Genomic DNA, 21,309 nt, shown 5'->3' on the forward strand with positions numbered 1-21,309 from the left:
TGTCAGATGCCTTCAATTTTCCTATGGGGAGTATGTTTTGTTTGAAGTACTTATCTGGCACCCTTGATTTACAACCATATCCACATAGGAAACGGTTAATAAATATGCAACAAAAGTATGTAGTAGAAGAGATTAAAATCCTAAAAAGATATGTATAAACAAAAATCATCATTGCATTGGACCTCTGATGTCCAATTTTTGTATTCAGCAAATCTAAATTTCTTCCATGTGTGAGGCTTGCCTTAAATTGAACATTCTCCATACCAATGTATGGTTTATAGATTGTGCCTTTGTTCAACAGTGCCTCTTTCCTTCCTTTTAAATGAGACCATATTATGTAATTCTAGTCTAGTCTGTTTGTAATGACATTAGTTAACAACTACCAAAAATTCGTCCAATACAGAAATCTACTCGGAAGGCTTCCGGATATGAAAATTTGAGAGAGAGTTGGCTTATCAAATATACAAATACAAATAGTACATTGTCATTCGTTTGAAGCACTGTAAGTAATTGCTGCAAAAAGTAGATTCTTAAATAAGTTGATCATTGAATGATTACTTGATTTAATTTAGGTTGATTAATGAAAGCTAGGTCAACTAGGTAGATAATATGTTCATATGCCCAATCGCCCAAAATAAACCTGTCTGAATTAACAAAGCTCATATTATCACAATAGGAACTTTAGACTTCTACCAACCAGCAAATAGAGTTTAGTTTACAGAATGTTTTTGGTAATTATGTATTTGAAAGTTGTTTGGGTAGTCAGACAGAGCAAAAGATATAAACCTAAAAAAAGGAAGGGTATTAATATCTGATCTCAGGCAAATTATTTAATGAAGATATCGCTGATATTAAGGTGAAAATTAAGTGCTTAAAATACAGCAATTTTTGAAATGAATTTACAAAACACTAACTAGGTTCTGTTTTTAGACCCCTCATTCATTTTGCCTAGCACTTTGTTGTACAATGCTAGTTTATCAAAACATTCCATTATATTCCAGTTTATGAATATTAACCTTGGAATTATCTTTTTCCATTGTATTCAAATTAGTATTAACTATTTACAGTGCCAGTTATAACAAAGACCACTAATTACACTGACACTTTAAGAGAGCTTGACGTTTTACACTGTTTTCATTAAATTGTTTCATTAAAATGTTCGTCAATTGGTTGCAGACTACATTTTACATCGCTGGTAAATTACAATTTGGTTTCAGACATGCTGGGACTGGCAATGCCAGGTTAAAGATGCTGACTTCTCTGCATCAGAGTATAAGTTTGCAATCATGATAAAATCATTGAGTTTATTAATAATTTATAATTTTGATGAAATATTAAAGACTCAACAACCTATGCAATCACCATTATACTTGTAAACATGATATGTTACTACTAACTTATAGCTTGTAGTAGTGTCGACCATACCTGTACACTTCACCGGCTAAATATTACTTATAAATATTCATGAGTGGGCGGAAGCTAACATGGCAGGTTGAAATTCATGTTTCTTTCCTACAACAGCAGGACTTGCCAAGTTAAACTGTCCATCTTGGAACTGTTATAGATAAATTGAACAAATATGGATATGATTGAACAGGGACAATGTTTGTCCCTAATAATTGCTACAATTATGTAACATCTCTACTTCATGATGGTATGTACTTGGTTTGTACTATGGTATGGTGGTTATGTACTTGGTATGATGGTATGTACTATGTTCAGGGGATACTTTGCACATGTGTTAAACATTAATGAGAAAGATGAAGTTAGGTCCTACCTAAGTTGCTCCTAATTGTGAATACATGCACCCCTATGTTGCAGAGCTTAGCATTTTAGTACCACTATGTAAATTACTATAAAGGATAAGAGGTAAGAGGGCTGGGACATATGGTAAATCAGTCCCATGGTACAATGATACTGGAATGTTGAACTATGAACATACATGGTGATTATCATGGCTTCATGTTGCAGTTCCTACTTTTAAGTTGTCTATTGTGCAGTCAAGGAGTTGCTGGTAAGTGAAGTCTTTTGTAATCACATTGTATAGAAGCCATAAACATACCCAAGGTCAGAACAATTTGGCAGGGATTTCTGAAGGGGAGGAATTTCTAAGTATTGAGGAAACACCAACGTAAATATTTCCTGCTATTATGGTACAAGCATAACATCGGCGCATTGCATGCATGGGTACAGACTTATTTGAAAAATGTTTGGCAGCACATGCCGTCTCCTCTGACTGCATTGCCTTATAATAATGAAATGGGGGTGTAGGCGTTTTTACACTATCTAACGTAACCTAGTCGCCAAGAACCTGAAGTATTTTTAAGGGAGGGCCCGAGGAACATGAACTTATAGCATGCTCCTCATGGTGAAACATAATTGCACCTATTAGGTGAATTGAGTGTACTGTTAATAGTAGGAGAGACTAGTGTAGGTTCTTATGACCAACTAGACCGGTTTCTGCTCTCAAACTTTGTAGCAGGAGCTTCATCAGTAGTAGCCTTTGAATATTTTATGTTCAGCCTGGGCGTCTCGTTCTTAAAATGCATCTATTTTCTGTGCACGAGTTTTCATGGAATCATAGTGCAGCTATAAGAGCATCTAAAAGAGCTTCGTGTGAACCTTGAGAGTCGGCTGATTCTTCGTTATCTGTCGGTAAAATCTGGTTTTCAAGTCTATTCATGACGATACTACTGTTTTTGGTAACGGGGTGGCTTCCAAAATTTGCAGAATGTGATTTGTGTCTTTCACATAGGTGCTTTGTTTTAATACAATAGGAAGCAAGAAATAGTCCACAAATTCCGATATTTTTTCGGTCGATGATCCGTTTTCGCTTATTACCTTTTGTAAGGTTGCTTTCTGTGATTTGCCTTTGGTCGGCACGATACTCTGGATTCCTCCCTTTTCGCTGACTTCTGGAGGATGGTCTTCAAAAGCCTGTGTGCCTCCCTCCGGAGCTTCCAGTGTTGACTCTGCTCTAGATCTTTTTTCAAGAAACCTGTCCCGTTGCCTTTTAGCTTGGCAGGATAACTCGTCATTCCAGACTCTGCGGAGGTTCCTGCCTGCTCGTTGGAGTACTTGATTCCAGGAATCAGTAAACTCCTCCGAGTGGTTCAGTTGCGCCCGGAGTTTGGGTGGGTTTCTCTGAACCTTGAGTTGGTGATAGGTAGTGTTTTTATCGCCGTCTATCCGGGATATCTCTTTAGTGAGATTGATGAGCCTTGACTGGAGCTCCTTCAACATATCTGCGTTGCTTTTGACCTTGTAGGTATCCTCTTGCAGCTTGATCCTGTTGTCGTTCCTTTTAGTAGGAGTTCTTTGCCCACACGGTATGTGTTCTTCTTCTGAGGAGAAGGATGAGTCTTTATTGACTGGTGAGGCAGGAATCTCAGGAATGAGTGAGTCCATGACTGGATATGCCTTTCGACAGAAAATCCTTGAACTTAAGTCCATTTTAACGGACGTTGTTCAGTTGGAAACCCTTTATTTGCCTTTACGGACGTAAATGAGCAGCTGTGAACCATTGTTATTTTGGTCAGCTGATCGGTTTGGGAGTAGCTCTTTTGTTATAGAGTTGGGTTCTGAGGAAGGCAGTGAAGTCAAACAGTGACAGCCTGTGATTGGCCCAAATTCTGTTGTAGAAGCCTTTTTATTATAGGCTACAACGTGGTGACGCACACACACTCTTATGGTGTAATTTTTTAGGTTCTTTGGCGACTAAAAATTTGTTTTTGTGTCTCGCTCTAGTGAGACGATGGAATATTCAACATATTTTCCATCCAATTTTAACGTTAGAGATTTCTTGAAAGAATTCTCAGTGGTATGCAAACCTACGTATCGATATTCCGAAGAACAGAGCTAGACAAAATAAATGAAATGGGGGTGTAGGCGGTTTAACACTATCTAACGCAACGTAGTGGCCAAGAACCTGAAGTATTTTTAAGGGAGGGCCCGAAGAACATGAGCTTATAGCATGCTCCTCATGGTGAAACATAATTGCACCTATTAGGTGAATTGAGTGTACTTTTAATAGTAGGAAAGACTAGCGTAGGTTCTTATGACCAACTAGACCGGTTTCTGCTCTCAACTTTTATAGGAGGAGCTTCATCAGTAGTAAGCCTTTGAATATTTTATATTTGGCATGAGCGTGGCTTCTGACCTTTGTAGGTATCCTCTTGCAGCTTGATCCTGTTATCGTTCCTTTTGGTAGGAGTTCTTTGCCCACACGGTATGTGTTCTTCTTCGGAGAATGATAAGTCTTTGTTGACTGGTGAGGCAGGAATATCAGGAATAAGTGAGTCCATGACTGGACTGGGCCTGTCTCTTCTCTGTGGGCCATGTGTCTAATGTGTGGTAGCACATGCCATCTCCTCTGACTGCATTGCTTTATAATAATATAATAATACTATCTTTCTTACTACATTTATTTTGGTAATTTTTTTTGTTTGATTTTTTGATTGTTTCTCGATAGAGGTGTAGGGCCTGTCTCTTCTGTGGGCTTTTGAACTTTTGGCCACATGGAATTTTATTGTCCTCTTCCTTGTGGAGGAGCTTCCTCAGCTTGTCGTACATTTAACAAACATGACATCATACCAGACTCTGTAGGAACTGATTGAATCCTGGGAAGATGGATCTGAATATCAAGTAGACTCCTATCATGACGAGTACGGCTACCCTGGACATCGTTATCCTCAGTACATAGATACATCTGAGTCCTGAAATAAGGCCCTGACTAGAGTGGGGGGGGGGTGCAGCAATGGGAGGTGCATCCTCCACATCAGTGGTGTAAGTTGGCTGAACAGAAAAAAAAGACAGATTAAATTAGTATATTGATCCTTGTAGCTTCAAATCAGAGGCAGTGGGATGCTTTATAACATTGGGCATTCATGCATGATTAGAATTGAACTTACTTTTAATCCAGCGACTTCCTGACTTTGTCGTACAGCTGCTGCACCGTCCACTGCTGTAGAGTCCTGTTGTCGTTGTACATCTTCCGAACCTAGAAAGTAGAAAGGAGAGAAAGTTAGAAATTTATAGCTGCGCAGGGTTCTCTTTAAAGTGATACTTGTTTGAAACTTACTACTTCTTTACTGGTTATTTTGGAAGTTCCCAGCCTCGCTAGTGTGTCCCTGTAGGTCTTCATGATCTCCTCTGTATCGCCCTCGAAGTAGCTGGCCCTCGCCCTTTTCGGATTCTCGTAGTATTCCAATGGCCGCTGGTCAGTAGGTGGTCGCTGTACAGAGAGTAGCAAAGGATTGTAAGGCTTATTTTGATAGTTCCAGGTAACGGTAAGCTGGGCCTTACACTAATAACGTTGAACCGAGCTTGAACAGGAAAGTCTTAATCTCCAAAAGTTGATATTTGATAATAAGTTCCTTTTTATTAACTCTGAATATAACTATAACTTGGGATAATTAAAATGCACAGGCATAAATGCTGATCATAAATATAAAGTACAGAGCCCTCTATTATACATCTGTAGGCTTAAACTCCCCGATACATCTTTAGGAGACACTTAAACCCCGATTCTAAAATAACAAATTACGACGCGATGTACACGGCACACGCTCTGCCCTTGAACCTGATTGGTCTAAACTTATAGCTAGCCCCTTACCCAACTCGTGATTGGTTGAGTGCCATCCTGATATGCAGATGAGGACATGCAAATGGGCACTCAACCAATTTGAACCAGTTTGGCTGTCTTCAAACCCCACAAACCGAATCATTTAAAACAAAACATCTGTCTACGCTTCTACTAGCGTGTGATTCATAGCCCGCCACACCACAGAGCAAACCACCAATAAGAAAACAATATGTTAACACAAATTACTTACCCTGGTTGCTACAGTCTTCCTCACGTTGATCGGGTTGAACTTCTCGATGCTGAATTGTCTTCCTAGTGTCTGCAAATCCCAACTCGGCTTGGTCACCTTATTCCCACTGGGCGACAGGAAGAAGGGCCAAACCGGGCTATCGGCTGCTTTGGGTGAACGGAGCACGCTGGGTCTCACGATGGTACACGATGCAGAGCTGGTAGAGGGTGGGTGAGAGGACTAGGTGGATGACCTTTTGTGGTTGGCTACAGCGATGACCCAGTTTTTGTTGGTTTTCTGTTTGGCTGCTTGAAACTCGCCCAGCGTGAGACCAGTGATGACACAGCCACGGTGTCCTCCGTTCAGCAGCATGAGAGCCATCAGGATGTTCCGGAACTTTCTTCTCTTCTCCGCTGGGATGATACCTGAATTGGATTCCAAAGCACCTGAAAAGCACAATAGAGTGTCGAGACATTAAAGAGCTAGTGTTGGGTGGTGAACTCTTTTGGTAACTGTCATGTGATACTTACGGGCAATTGCAATGGCTTCCTCGGTACACCTGGTCATCATTTCGTCAACTCGATCCGCTGGCATCAGTACGTCTGTACAAAGTGCAAAGGAAGCGAGTTATTATAAACAAAGTAAGGCTGTCCATGTACATAAATTTGGGGTTTTTTTGGGGGGGGGTGGGGTAAAGGAAATCTGTTTTGAAAGGTTACCCTGGATCTTTGATGCAAGGAACTTCTGGCGTTTACATATTTCTGGCCTCATTGCTGTAGCAAAGTCCCCGGCGGTCCGAAATGTTCTCTCAGCAGAAGTTGGGCTGACTCCTACTTTGCGGCTGGCTTCCACACAGATGGACAGGTAGTTTGAGAATTTCTTAAGGGATAGCTGGTAAGATGATACGGTCTTTGCCAGCTTCTTATCTTCTCTTACTGTAGCACTTCTGTGATCCTGTAGAGTCATAAATGAATAGAAGTACAGTGGATAGTGAATACATTACCTTCAGTAACAACACAATAGATAAAATTTTATTAGTGAGGGGTTGTTCATACCGCTGCACACTGCTTGGGAGTATCAGACTTCTTATTGAAATTCCAAGTCTTTCCTTGATGGCCTGCACCTGTCGGCAATGTTGCTGGGCATTCTTCTTGGACTGCTCCGTCCCCTGTGCTTCTGTGCTTCGTACTATGCGAATCGCTCTATTGGAATAACAATGAATGGAAGGATTAAGTCTCTGCGTCCACGAATGAATACATTGTTAATTTCCAATCGTATAAAAGTAAAGATTCTGTACCGTAGATGTCCAATATGTCCTTTGGTATATCCTCCATCTCGACCAGAAAATCTTCTTCCTCCTCCTCCTTCTTTCCTCCTTCCTCTGTCTCCTTCGAATCTGGTGCTGCGCTCAGAAGTTGATGGTATTCCGTTGATGATGTCTTGTAGTTGTGGACTTGTTGCAGGTGTTTGTCGATCCTTGGTAGCAAAACAGAGGGGCAATCAGGGACTGGGCAGTCCCTGAAACTCCGCCTCTGCTGGCCCTCCTGCCGTTTGGGCTCCTTGCACTTCCTGCGAAGAAAATAAAAGACGGTATTAGTAATAAATAATCAGTAACTACACAAGTTCTTCCTGTAGACAAATATACTCACATGGCTCTTGACTGTTTAAAGGATCTTCTGTCGATACTCCTTGGTGGATATGATGTGCTTCTGGATGAGATGGTTCGACAGTCTGACGACATCATTGTCAATTGTCGTCTTAACTTTACTATTGCAGATTTGCTTACGTCTGTGTTTGGAGAGCTCTCTGGAGTACTGTAAAGTTCGTCATAGTACCGGTCCAGGGCTCCCTCGTCATCTGACGTCAGGTTGCTGTCATCGCTGTCTAGTAGCCATTGATTCTGTGTAAGTCAAAAATGCAAATCAAGATAGAACATCTGATCTAAATTGAAGATATCATTGTACTTATTAACCACTTTATAGATTACAAATGCTAATCAAAGGAGAATCATCTCACCTCTTCTTCACTGCATCTCTTTTGCTCTAAGGAAATAAAGAGTAAGAAAGTTACTTGTTCAGAAGTTGACCATACTAACACTAGTGCCCTATTTCATTTCAAAGCTACATCACACAGAAATTTATGCATTACATCTTAATTATTGAACAATCATATAAAGTGATTGGGTAATCTAAAAGTTAATAATCTTTCACCATCTGATATCATAGCAAATATAATCAGAAATGATCTCACCGATGAACATCTCTATTAAGGAAGCCCTGCCTTTCTTTCAGTTAGTAGACGCCTGCTCCACGGTTCGCCGCTGCTGGTGTTTAAATACAGCCAAACTCCTGTCCCTTCCTCGATGAGGTCAGTGGACCGTTCCGTGCCATACCTCCTTGTGATATTCACCAGTGCTGGGATCAGCTGAGGCTGGAAGACCATGGCTCCTTCGGGTATATTGAGGCCATCTACTTCACTGATTTTGGCATTGATGAGGCCTTCTAGGGCACCACTTTTGTTCAGATCCTTGATGAATGTAACTTCAAATGAAAAAAATATGTTAATCAAATTAGAACATATATATAGACTTCCTTCTAAAATCCACTAATTTCTTCTTTCATAATGAACTTTAAACTTACTGAATTTTTCCTTTCGGCTCCTTGCACTTCCTGAAAAGAAATTAAAATAAAATAATATTAGTAATAAATAAATAAATAATATATAATAATATTACTAATAAATAATATGGTAATAAATAATCAGTAACTACACCAGTTATTCCTGTAGACAAATATATTCACATGGCTCTTGACTGGTAAAGGACCTTCTGTCGATACTCCTTGGTGGATATGCTGTGCTTCTGGATCAGATGGTTTGACAGCCTGACTACAGAGTGGGCAATCGCTGGTGGGTTCAGGGAACACTGGGAACGACTTCACATGGACCTTTGGTTTCTTTTCATCCTCTTCTTTTCCATCTTGCTGAACAGTTGCTGGTTCTCCCTCTGCAGTCGGTTGGATCTTGGCAGCTGGCTCACTCTGGGGGACACAGGGGATGGTTGTTTTCTTCCTTGTTATTTCTTCAGCGGTTGCTGGTTCTCCCTCGGCAGCTGGCTCTCTCTGGGGGGCACTCTGGATCGTGGTTCCCTTCATTGGTTTCTTGGCAGTGGTGGATGGTTCTCCCTCGGCAGTTGGTTCTTTCTCGGCTGAGAATAAAATAGTTTTACATCCAAATAAGTTCACATATAAATCTATGGCAGATCTAGATTTCTGTGTGTCTGATGTGTCATTGTGTGTCAGACTGATGTGTCATTTACCTCAAGTTCACTGTCAGTGAACAAGGCATCAGAGTGAGTGTTGTACATCTCCCGTGCTCAACGATGTCAGGTATCTCGAAGCCTCATCCTTCAGGTCTACTTCCGTTGTTGTTGAATGGGACTGCATATATAGGGAATGAAATTATAAGTTGATAAAATTTGAATTTGCTTTTTAAATATTGCATCATTGTCAATTGTCGTCTTAACTTTACTATTGCAGATTTGCTTACGTCTGTGTTCGGAGAGCTCTCCGGAGTACTGTAAATTTGGTCATAGTACCGCTCCAGGGCTCCCTCGTCATCCGACGTCAGTCGGTTCTTTTTCTTTCTTGGCAGCTGGTTCTCTCTGGGGGGCACTCATTAGCAAATTGTCATTCTTACCCCATTGAGGAGACCGGCGACGGTGGAACCTGCTATGCAGGCCTGTTCGCCGGCCAGCCTCTCGTTATAGTACCTCCCCTGAGTGTACTCGGTATGAGACATAGCCTGTGCGACCCTGGACCGTCCAGCGGCGGTCTCCAATTGAACGGCCTGTAATTAAAAAGTTTGAATCCAATATCAGTTTCCGGTTAATAGGGTAACACAAACTAAAATTGGGGAACTTTTGGCTCTGTGGCCAGCAATTGCAGAACTTTTGGCCCTCTGGAAAGGCAAAAATGAACAAAGACTTTAAGCAGGTAACATACAGTATTGGAGGGCTCTATCCTTCCCCCATTGAATTTACTTGTTGTTCTATTTATTCTTGGGTTGGTATAATTCAATTATGTTATGGACTTTGAAATCTTACCAAGGTCGCGGCTGTCTTCCTGAGGTTCAGGGGAGAAAAGTTTTCAACACCCAGCGACAACCCAACTGCCACCATTAGCGCCTTCAGCCTCCGCACCCGGTTCCCGTTGTTTGAGAGGAAGAAAGGGGTGTCCCTTTCCTCCGCCTCGGTCGCCACTCGACCCCTAAGATGATGGGGCCGAACCACATTAAAATAGACCAACATTAAGTTATAGGTTGTCTGGTCTATCGTAATGTGGGTCGGTCCATGCGACTTCAGGGTCTTGTGGTCTGAAATCTTTGAAGGCAAATAAAATATTCAAATGTGAAAATGGAGCAATGGTACTATCAAAGGCTACAGTAAAAGTGCTATAAAATGAGCAATTAAAATATCGGTAATCAAATGTATTGTATAGTAAGCAGGGTGCCCAACAGTGGTGACATTGTATCTTAGGAAGTCAATGTGGGTGAGATAAGTGCGATCACAGTAGGTCAGTAACACAGGTAAAAATCAAAACGTGTAATCTTGGCCGATAAATCCCATCCCGCCGCCATACCATCCTTTAACCTTCGGGATGTCGGAGTGGGCGGATTAATTTATGTCGAACTGCAACGACAGAATATATCTAAGATGTGAGCTAAATATTGTCCATATTATGGTGTCCTACAGTGGAAGACGAGATAATTCAGTTCCATGAAAACACAAAGCATGTTTGTTCTTACTTTTATTGTCCATCTCACCGACCCATCCTGCAGACAGAACCGCTCGACCCGCGAGAATTCCTCTGCGGTGAGGTTCAGTAACACACCGCTGCGGTGGCCAGTACTGATCACTATCATTGCCATGAGCAGGTCTCGAAACCTGTTCATGGCCACGGAGGACTGCAGAATGGAGTCTGTATTCTCTGTAAAGAAAAGAATGAATGGAAAATGTGATCATTTGCATGACATACCCAGTGGCGACCAACCCACATTTGTTGCTCTTCCTCCCCTCCCAACCCCCAAGACCGCTCCCCCACCCACCAGTACTCATACTCCTTTTAAACTATGTGTATCTACTCTCTTATCTTAAAGGATCTTAAAATATGGTTTAAAAAAGCTCACCCGCCATGGCAATTCCTTCTTTCGTTGCAAGCCTTTTTAGTTTCCCAATTTCTGCTGATGACAGAATGGAATCTGCAAAACAAAAGTTCTGCAAGAAAAGTTCTGTATCAGATCCATACAGACTTGTGAACCTTTGTATGAAAATCCCAGTCCCATACACAAAAGTGGTGGGTCAGGGGGTTGAATCAAGATTTGCCCCACTCAGAGAGGCTGGAGGGGGAACAGCTTTTCCTAAGGAGCATGCAACAGGGGTTTTCGAAAATTTAATTCATCAAGATTATTCAAGGTATACATTCACTTATTTGTTAAAAATATATAATGTTTTGCAAAAATTCTTAACCCCCCTAAGATTTCACCTGCCACCAACAGAAGAGAAGGTGGGGGGTGCAGAAAATTTGAGATTGACTGAACGGTCTGCCCAACATGACATATCGAGCCTCGTTCCCAAAGTAAGAGATATGAAGGGAACTTACCTTTGATCTGGCTTGCAATTTTCCTGCCATGGCGATCTATCTCCGGGCGCAAGGCTACCTGAAACTGCTCTGTTGCCAGGTCCGTCCACTTTGCGGCCTTGGGCTTTACGCCGGCGGACCTGGACACTTCCTCGTTTAGTCTGAGGAAGCGACAGAACAGTTTCATGGACAGAAGGTAGCTGGAAATGGTCTTAGGTGCCTTCTTGTCTTCCCGGAGAAGATTTGCAGTCTTGAGTTAGAAAAAAATATGATAAGATACGTATGCGTAAGAGAAGAACGAATCAATACTTTGGAATGGTGTTAGAGCAATTGGTCGAATACATTTCTATTAATTATACTGAAATTAACAAATTATGTTTTCACACTTCTTCGTGACAGTAAACTGGCCTTTACAACGACAATGAGGTGATATATATCTGGATTTGCTGTGAATGTTTCCAACTTTCATCCCTTCTTGAGTTTTTATATTGATGTTTGGACGGCATAGGTGAACCACTATATAACATATTACAGACAATTCAAGAAAATCTAGTGTCGTATTCGAATTTTGGACTCAAAATGTGGCCATAATTTAGCCGGATAAGTCACCTACCTCTGTACTGACAGCGGGTCGACCAGACCGGCAATGGAATTGACCTCCAGTCTCTGGAGCAGTATCTCCACTTGCCGGCGGTGCTGCTCTGCCTGCTTTAGGTTGGGGCCAGTACCCCCAACCATGGCGGCCTCGTAGCTCAGGAACCTGTCTGTGTAACAAGAAAAGTTAACTCATAATTAGAATAGGAGGGCCTGTAAACAAGACATTCGTAAGAAGATATATTTATTGCTGTCAAAAATCTTTTGTAAAAAGAAATACTGCTTGCTGTATGGACATATCTACCCTTAAGAGCGCAGCTCATCAGTATCTCACAATAACATTAATATGTGATACTTTCGCATTGTGTGAATACCTGCATGGTAGGATGGATAACAAAGAATATTGTAGCATGTAGTTTATACCTAAAACCGCCTTGTCATCCAACTTCTTGGGAATTTTTGAGTGGGCCGAAGGCTTTGCTTTCTCGGGGGAAGTGGGGTCAGTTTCCGGCACGGTAGCCCTGGCTGCCGCCAGCCAAAGCATATATTCTTGGCTGGATTTCTGAGAAAAAGAAAAACAGGAAAGCATGTATTACAAAGTCATGTATAACAACACTTAATAATGCTCACCCGACTTGCTAATGCTTTGACCCTGTGGCCAGCAATTGATTCAAGACCCCTCCCGAGAAAGTATGGTGAGTCCGATGCAGTTTTAGACCGTGGAGCCTACTAATTCAAAGATGAAGTGGTACCAACCTTTCTGTTTGTTTTGGTATCTCATTTGCATATTACAGAATTTTAAAGACAATTAGTGAAGTCACTAATACGAAATAACGTTTGCAAAAAGCAGATGGATTGGAATAGTGGACACTTACTTCGAAACCATGGCACCTCCTGAGGTGCTGGTCGATCCTCAGGAGTGCCGTTGACGGGCAGCCAGGGACCGGACAATCACGGAGGGTCCTCCCTTCTGCCCCCTTTCCTGACCTACTCCTTTGGACTTTTCTGTTGAAAGTAAAAAATGCACTCACTTAAATAGTGATTTATGATTTGTGAAGAAGCCAGACCGATGCACATACATATCCAGTTATTCATTTGCAGTGTTACAATTACTTTTCACGTCTCCTACATCAGCTGATATTTGTTCAAATACTACACCTCGACATAAGCAAGGATTAAATTTGAACCAACTTGTGTCGATAAAAAGACTTACTGGGTGCGGGCTTGGTTCAGTAGTTGCAGTCGGTTTTCCCTGTTGGCCACGTTGTGGCTGTCTGTCAAGTGTGTTGCCAGCTGGACGAACATGCCCTCACAAAGAGGACATTGCCTTGGTTTCCGTTTCTGTGTTTAAAATGAAAGAGGTAGAAGAGAAATGTTTATTCAGGTCACAGGGAACACAAGCATTGTTGGCCTGTACAATCAAAGTAGCATAAAGGTAAATGAATGAATTATATTTACCGGTTCCCCAAGGCGAGGACGTTTCGCCCGGCTAGCTAGTCCTGTCCCCTCGTCATCCCCATCCCTGTCTACGTCCGGTCCCTTGTCATCCCCATCCGTGTCCTCTCCTCCTGTCCCCTCGTCATCCCCATCCCTGTCCTCTCCTCCTGTCCCCTCGTCATCCCCATCCCTGTCCTCTCCTCCTGTCCCCTCGTCATCCCCATCCCTGTCCTCTCCTCCTGTCCCCTCGTCATCCCCATCCCTGTCCTCTCCTCCTGTCCCCTCGTCATCCCCATCCGTGTCCTCTGCTCCTGTCCCCTCGTCATCCCCATCCCTGTCCTCTCCTCCTGTCCCCTCGTCATCCCCATCCCTGTCCTCTCCTCCTATCCCCTCGTCATCCCCATCCCTGTCTTGTTCCATTGCCGCATCTTCCCGGTCATTTCTCTCTTCCTTCACTTCCAGCTCATCAACCTGAGGAATACAAATGTGCAAAGAATATATATATATATATAAATAATATTTTTATTAGCCAGATATTTGGTTATTCTGAACGTATTGGCATGGAATGTGAGAATCAGCCAAGATTCTGACATAGCTGTTTTTGACCCCTCCACCCTACCAACTGAAATGGCCCATACCCTTATGAGTAAGGCAAATGTGTGCTAAGTACCGATTCGTGGTCGCTGAAAAGAGGCCTGGATGTGTCGGACTCTGCGGCCTCCGTCCCCAGACTCTTCAGTATGTCCATCGCCTGGAAGGGGAACAATGTGGAATAGCTAACAATTTTGAAATCTATTCACATTATGAAAGAAAATTTTAGTGGTAACGACAGATTTTAATAGCTAAGTCTTACATCTTATGACACACAGACACATTTATATATGTATATAGGTTTATATATATATACCTAAATATACATGAAGCAATGCAACTAAAGGAAAAATATTTCTTTCATTTTACTTACTCTGTCATTGTCTACCTCTTCTTTTGTCCGGTCCTCAATGGTGTTGTTTAAGTTTATGTGTTTTAGTGCTAACACGGTGAAATAGCTGGCAAGGTCTTCAGATCTAATATTGTTGGCTTTTTGGAATGTTTATTGTACTAATTCAACTACAAATGTTGCAATATTGAGTTTTTCTTCCGTGGCGAATTTATTTATTTCAATTTTAGGGGCAGCTTTGGTGACATTTGCGTAGGTTCTCTGTACTTGTTGTTTATTAATAGTTTCTGTTTTAGCTTCTTTGAATTTCGGGCAGCCTTTGTATAGGGCGGCATGAGTCCCTGAGCAGTTTGCCATTTGGTGTTCTCTTTTTGTTCTGGACAATCTTTTACCCTGTGATTTTTGCCACATCTAAGGCATCTTGTTTGGTTTTTACAGCTGTGGTGAGTGTGACCAAAGAGCTTGCATTTGAAGCACTGGGTGATTTGGGGGAGTTTGTTATATATTCCTCGGTTTTGTGTTGAGAGTATTCTAGGTATAGGCCATGTTTGATAAGTGTTTGTTGGTGTTCTTTTTCTTCAAATGTGATTTTTACCTTCCAGGTAAGTGTTAGTGGCGCGACTAATCAGTTAATTAGTGGCGCTTCACTTGTTAGTGGCGCGACTAATCAGTCTTTTTGTTTGGATTGGGTAGTATTCTTGATCTTTCAATTCTTGTTCAATGTCTTTGATTTGGATTTCAGGGTTAATGCCACAGGCAACTACTGAGAAGTTTCTTTGTCTTGTTTTTAGGGGGATTCTTGGTTTGGGGTTGCCTAGTTTAGTTTTTTGAGTCCAAGGTTGCAGGAGGATATTTGCAGATTTAGGGTCATGGGTGTAATTAGGTCATCGTCTTCGTACGACTCGTAGGAGGTTTCTTAGCTGTCGCTCCCTCGTTCCTGTAACATAATAAAATTCCATTCCATTAACTGAAAGAAAAATAGCAGTTTTTTCTAAAACAAGAAAAGGAAGAGTAATGTGTGATAAAATATTCATCGAGATGTTGTAAAATGTAAAGAAAAAGAAACAACAAAACCGAATTAATCCAAGAGAATAAATCCTGCGGCAGGATGAATATCAGAATTTCTAGACAGTTATAATCTGTATAAATAAATAAATAAATAACTAATAAAATCAATCAATTAATAACTAGCATCTTTCAGATACAAAAGGTAAGTCAATGTAAAGTGATATCTCACATACCGATAAACTGACCCATCAGCCTTGCCCCCACGAAGGTGATGATGTCGGCCTTGACGTTGCCCGGGTAGCTTAAGAGCTGAGACGACCACAGACGGCCCTCTGCCGTCATCAAAGACAGCCACAGCTGCACTCCCTTGTCGATAAGGGCAGTGGACCGCCTGCTCCCATACAGTATCTCGCCAAGGCCGAGTCCACCATCTCCATGTGGAGGGCAGAGAAGCCCCCTGCTCCACTGGGGAAGGCAGCCGACTGGACTATCTCCATCCTCTAGGACGGTCTCCTCCAACACACCAGAGGCCCATTGTTCCTTGATGAATGATACTAAGAAAACTAAATACCATCGATAAAGTAAATAGCAAGACACTTGTAAGTCCTCCTCATCTTCAATGATGATAAGACCGTCTGATTCGTTCTCCGTCTCCTTTGACTTTGGGATATTCTCAACTTCTTTGTCTTTGTCATTGTCGTCATCGGTGTCGCTGTATGACCCATAGACCCTCCCTTCTGGCCCTGCCCCCCAAAAATATAACTAAATAACTAGCATCTTTCAGCTACAGAAGGTAAGTCGTACCGTGCCAAGGGTGACTCCACCTTGAATTGAATTGAATTTATTTTTCCACATTCCATTATTTTACATTTTGAACAGTTTAAGATAAATATAGATGGTATCAAATATAGTAAACTATATTGAAATAATATATATGTGAGATGGAAGTAGAGGAACCAGAAATAAGTGGATACTTTTCTGGTCTGGTCCCTTTGTAACAAAGTCCCTTTGAAGAGCAGCTTCACTTTGTGTAACTATTAAGTACCGTCTCGGTCCTTACATAAACCATGCATTGCCCTCCCCCCCCCCTCTCCTCTCTACCAACAAATAACTTGCTTCCATCCTCCTCAGTGAAACTGCCAATAACATTCATATTCAGTACAATAGCGGTCTTCCCGCGCTGGGCCGTGTGACACATACCTTGTAGTCAGTGACATTACCCTTTTGAGTAGGTTGGGATTTTGGGAGCGCTCATCATTTACCGTGAATGGCACTTTTACATTCATGAAGCCTGTGCACTATTGTTAGGCTAGATTTCCCATTGACTTCAGTGTGGTATTAGGCTACACACAATCATGGTACTCTACTACACACATGAATCGGCAAATCTTACACTCAGAAACTGTTGCATTTGGCTCTCCAACCTGGCCACGTCGAAAAGACAAAACAAATTAGAACCATGACAAACTTTGAAGGATAAATCAAGCTATTTGACCAAAGACTAGCTGAATTGTAGAAATTAAAGATAATTTCTTCTTATTCATTGTGAGACCTGTCCACTCATGAATATTTATAAGCTCTATATGGTAATAAGTGTGTGTGTAAGTTGGCTGTGGCCTGGGTGATGTATTTTAAAGTAGACTGTTCCAATGGTGATTATTTCTAATTCATTGTGAGACCTGTCCACTCATGAATATTTATAAGCTCTATATGGTAATAAGTGTGTGTGTGTGAGTTGGCTGTGGCCTCGGTGATGTATTATAAAGTAGACCGTTCCAATGGTGATTGCATAGGTTGTTGTGGTACCACTGATCTAGCACCTGTCCATGCAAGAATTGTTTATTCGGTGAAAATATTTCAGATTATTAAACTTTGTAGGATAATAAAGCGTCTGGCATTTTGAAATCAAAGTGGTAATTATCTATGCTTTAATACGCCATCCACTTAAATTAATAAATTGGGGGAGGAAGGGACAGTACAAGAACTAGAAGTGTAAACCAGTTGAATGTTATCAGCTGGTATAAATTATATTATCTAGCTTATTGTTTGGATAGTTGGGCAGGTAGGGGGAGAGTGGATATCTTTAATATTCAGACACAGTGTAGCGATGTATTGAAAGTACTGCGAGTTACTGGTTCAGATTAAGAAAAGGAAAATTTCACTGGTGATCACCACACTTAAACATCAGTATGTCTCCTTGCTATTCAATGCATGTAAGCAGGGTTATAGCCACGCCGGCCGGCGGCGGCCGGTGGTAACCGCCACTCACGCCTGCCGGCCGGCATTGGAAGTGAATAAACAGTCCACAGGCCGGCACAAAAAAATAGTGAAATACAACAAAAGTAACAAATTTATCTTTCCTTTGCCGTAAAACATGATAATAACGTCACCTTTTTCTGTTATTTACCAATTGTAAATCTGAAAAGTAGCAAAAATCACCCTTAAGCGGGCCCCTGGAACCCCGGCCGTGAGATGCGAGAGCTTCACTCGCTACGCTTCCCAAATTTATTTAACCAGCACTCACAATCTCCTAGCTATAACCCTGCATGTAAGCAATCACTTTTTCAGTTATTGCCAACATGTATATTAATATCCTTTACATTTCTTTTTAATCTTCATAAATTTGCAAGATTTCCAGACTATTTTATGTTCTTTTTATGTCAATGTTATAATTGATAGGAAGCCATGGCTTTACTATTGTACAATTCTTCCTGTAAGTCGATAATTTATATTGACCCTTTTGCAAAATTTACTTTTAATTTAATTTAATTTAATATTTATGGGTAAAAATGTCTGCATTTTATTTGATGATTTCAGGTTTATTCTCCTGTTAAGATTATATTATGAATCATTTGTTTGGATTAAGAGGACTGCTCATGCATTTAACCATTTCATTCTCACTGAAATAGTCATAGAGAATGCTCAATAAATTCTTGCCTCTATGATACCAACAAAGTATTTGTTTCTCTCCTCACTTGTGTGTTTCTGTTTATTGAGTTCTTTTATTTGATCTAAAGCTGTGATCTGTTAATGACAATACTTCAGTTAATAATAATAATATGCACAGTAAGTAAAACTTTTTCTAAAATTCCTGTACAGCAATTTATAAGAGATGCGAGATATGGGGTTCTTGTCAGCAGCTAGCTAAACTGGCAGGCTTGTTGGGATTCCCCCTAGTGGTTACAAAGTGTGAGGACAGCTATTACCACTATATTTTAACTACAACAGGCTAAATAAACAATAAGACTTGCAGTTAGATTCAGTATGTAACTATATTAACTTGACCTCAACAAGTAAATATGCAACGTGAGAAACTTTGCAAAGTACACTTCAAATGAACGCACTGTTAAACAATTATACTTAAAAACAAATCAATTTACACTTAATTGTGTGATAAAAGTTACAGTTAACTAGGGAGTGTCAAGTGGCCACAAGACTAGTATATTTTGCACGTTAATAAAATAAGAGATAGGCTTATCTGGCAGGCGGGTCTGTATCTTCAAGTAGCACTGTATTCCTGTCGGCTGTTTGCTTTGTTGTTGCTGGCTAGAAACCCCTTGACCATGTGATAAGTTCTATAGAATGGTTTTTGTGTCCCAAAGTTATTAATTAAACGGTAAACACCCGATGACTGGTATGCACCATAAATGATAAAAGAGGGTCAATGAATGTCCGGCAGATAACAGCAAGTACAAAATGGGACGGTGGGCGATAGCTATAGATGAACTTCCAGTAAATAACGAATAAGTTTGAATGGTGTCCTTTCCAAGAAGAGTAGAAAGTCCAGGTACAATATTATCAAAACAGCCACTAAATGACAGCTCTCCGCTCCATCAAGTCCATTAGTGTGAATAGGCACAGTAAACAAGATATACAATTTACAAATAATTCCTCCAACAAATAATTCCTCCAGAAAAGTTAAGATACATTTTCATCAGACAAGGTTGACAGCTTAGTTAACAACAACTCTATATATATCTACACTGTGGACAATCCCTAACCTCAAGAGTGCCCATATTCTACTAATGCCCTGTTGACTTGCTCACAAGAAAACTGCATCTCTTTCTAAGACTCCTGGAAGTCAGCTCCTAAACCAAATTCATATAAACATGTGACCAACTTAACTCCTCTCATTGGCCCAACTACTCCCTTGGTCCCAGTAGCAACACTTAGAACCAATCAGGGTTAACCACCCAATACTAATTTGCATACTAATACTGGTACACCGTTTCTAAGAAAAGGGCAGGAAGTAGGGAAGTTGTTTACTACAGACAGAGCAAACAGGAAGAACAAAGAAAGTAATGTTTTCAAAGTTAAACTACTTCTTATAAAGAGTAAAATTAACACAACAGATGAAGGAGAGGAAAAAGCATAAATATATATCTATTTACACTTGTTCATGTCTTTATTTCTGGTTCGCTTACCGTTGTGACAGTTATGTGACTTGCAAGACATACATCTCAACTACATTGTACTTACGGTGACATCCCTATCAGTTCCGACGTTTTTTCGGACCCAACTTTTTTTTAACCCAAATTTTTTGGGACCAACAATTTTTCGTACCAAATTTTTTTGGGGGAGTAAATTTTTTTGGGCCCACATTTTCTCGGACCTAATTTTTTGGGGGGTACTCAAATTTTTTTGGACCCACCAAAGTTGTGAGTTTGTACTCAAATATATTTGGACCTAAATCTTTTTGGTCCAAAAACAATTGGGTCCAAAAAAAATTGGGTCCGAAAACATGTTAGTCCAAAAAAATTTGGTTCGAAAACATGTTGGTCCAAAAAACATTTGGTCCGAAAAATTTATGGTCCCAAAAAATTTCGGTTAAAAGAAAGTTGGGTCCGATAAACTGGGTTTGTCGAAACATAGAGACGTCGGAACATAGAGACGTCGGAACATAGAGATGTCGGAATATAGAGATGTAACTGTACTTACATGGGGGTACTATTATATGTTTATCTTGGCACTCAGTGTGTATTGTTTGGTGGGTGTCTGTCATTTCATTTGATCCCTTTTCATTTCATTTAGTTGGTCATCTTTGAGTCCAGATGTCCGAGGTCAGCATTTGCACAAGACTGCGGATATTCTCGCCATTTTGGTGCCTATTTTATAAAGATTTTTAAATTGATTAAAACACTCAAAAGCAAAGTTTCACGCCAAAATATGCACACTGAAGCCACATGCCTAGCCTGTCGTTTTCACCCTACTTGATTCTTTCAATCATGGCGACCCATACTTAAAATGTTACTGTTCATAAAATGTACACAATGGTCTGTTTAAATCTGGAATAATATTCAGCAGCTACAGCACTACACTTCTCCTCAATTGTCACTTCTCTAATGATACTAAAAATTTTGAAAATCATGGGAAATTTATGAAAATATCGTTGCAATAATGTTGGGAACGTTATGAGCTCCAGTTTGCGTATGCTACAGTGTGTTAGGATAATAGTTTTTGTCCCTCTGCAGGTTGGATATGCATCGATTCGGTAATGAAAAACATGCGAATGACGGATCAAATGATACAGTAACGCTGTTGTTAGAAATTAACGGAAATTGAGAGATGTAAATTTCGGAGGTAGAAAAGAAATCAAGGAAATCAACGAAAAAAAGCTTCATATATTACCATGGTAACGATCATACTCAACCCTTTTTCATTCCCCATTGAATGCGGTCACCAGGAGGAAATTCTGTGGCGACTATATCTATATTTTTTTTCCAAATTCTGGTGGCCCAGAATGAAAATGTGATTGCCACTTCGATATGCTAAATATTAGTACAAAAAAAGGCCTAGGCTCAACATCGAGTAGCACTACTGTCACGGAACTGACTACTAACGTTGAACTTTGAAGCTAGTAGCTAGTACTGATGTCAGTGGC

The 21,309-nt window shown here is 40.7% G+C and overlaps 3 protein-coding genes across 26 annotated transcripts in view; 1 reads left to right on the forward strand and 2 right to left on the reverse strand.

Moving 5' to 3' along the window:
* The window catches only part of LOC139971426 (2-aminomuconic semialdehyde dehydrogenase-like), a 31,157-nt gene extending 22,918 nt beyond the window's left edge, over positions 1–8,239 (forward strand). Inside the window, exon 9 of the mRNA XM_071977870.1 lies at positions 8,105–8,239. The gene's annotated coding sequence lies outside the window, so the exon portion shown is untranslated. The remainder of the gene's footprint in view (positions 1–8,104) is intronic.
* The window catches only part of LOC139971434 (uncharacterized), a 48,003-nt gene that overhangs the window by 2,723 nt on the left and 23,971 nt on the right, over positions 1–21,309 (reverse strand). For 11 of the 24 annotated variants that reach the window (XM_071977939.1, XM_071977997.1, XM_071977990.1 and 8 more), the window contains one exon: positions 116–3,261. Coding sequence is in view for 11 of the 24 variants with exons in the window: in XM_071977917.1 (XP_071834018.1) it covers positions 2,680–3,453 (774 nt within the window). In the remaining 13 variants the exon portion in view is untranslated. Of the gene's footprint in view, positions 1–115; positions 5,234–5,834; positions 6,260–6,343; positions 6,416–6,532; positions 7,383–7,462; positions 7,714–7,829; positions 7,856–8,063; positions 8,204–21,309 lie in introns of those variants that run through there. The other 13 variants (XM_071978016.1, XM_071978007.1, XM_071978088.1 and 10 more) reach the window with 12 other exon arrangements.
* Positions 9,117–20,169, reverse strand: LOC139971421 (uncharacterized). Its single transcript, XM_071977849.1, has 11 exons — positions 14,151–20,169; positions 13,502–13,951; positions 13,257–13,384; positions 12,919–13,048; positions 12,467–12,605; positions 12,062–12,213; positions 11,471–11,699; positions 10,998–11,069; positions 10,617–10,798; positions 9,916–10,191; positions 9,117–9,659 (listed from the first exon to the last, which is right to left on the reverse strand). The coding sequence occupies exons 1-11, from the start codon at positions 14,226–14,228 to the stop codon at positions 9,489–9,491; spliced, it is 2,007 nt and encodes a 668-aa protein (XP_071833950.1). The 5' UTR covers positions 14,229–20,169; the 3' UTR covers positions 9,117–9,488.

The sequence above is a fragment of the Apostichopus japonicus genome, chromosome 1 (genome assembly GCF_037975245.1).
Source record: "Apostichopus japonicus isolate 1M-3 chromosome 1, ASM3797524v1, whole genome shotgun sequence".
Lineage (NCBI taxonomy): Eukaryota > Metazoa > Echinodermata > Holothuroidea > Aspidochirotida > Stichopodidae > Apostichopus > Apostichopus japonicus.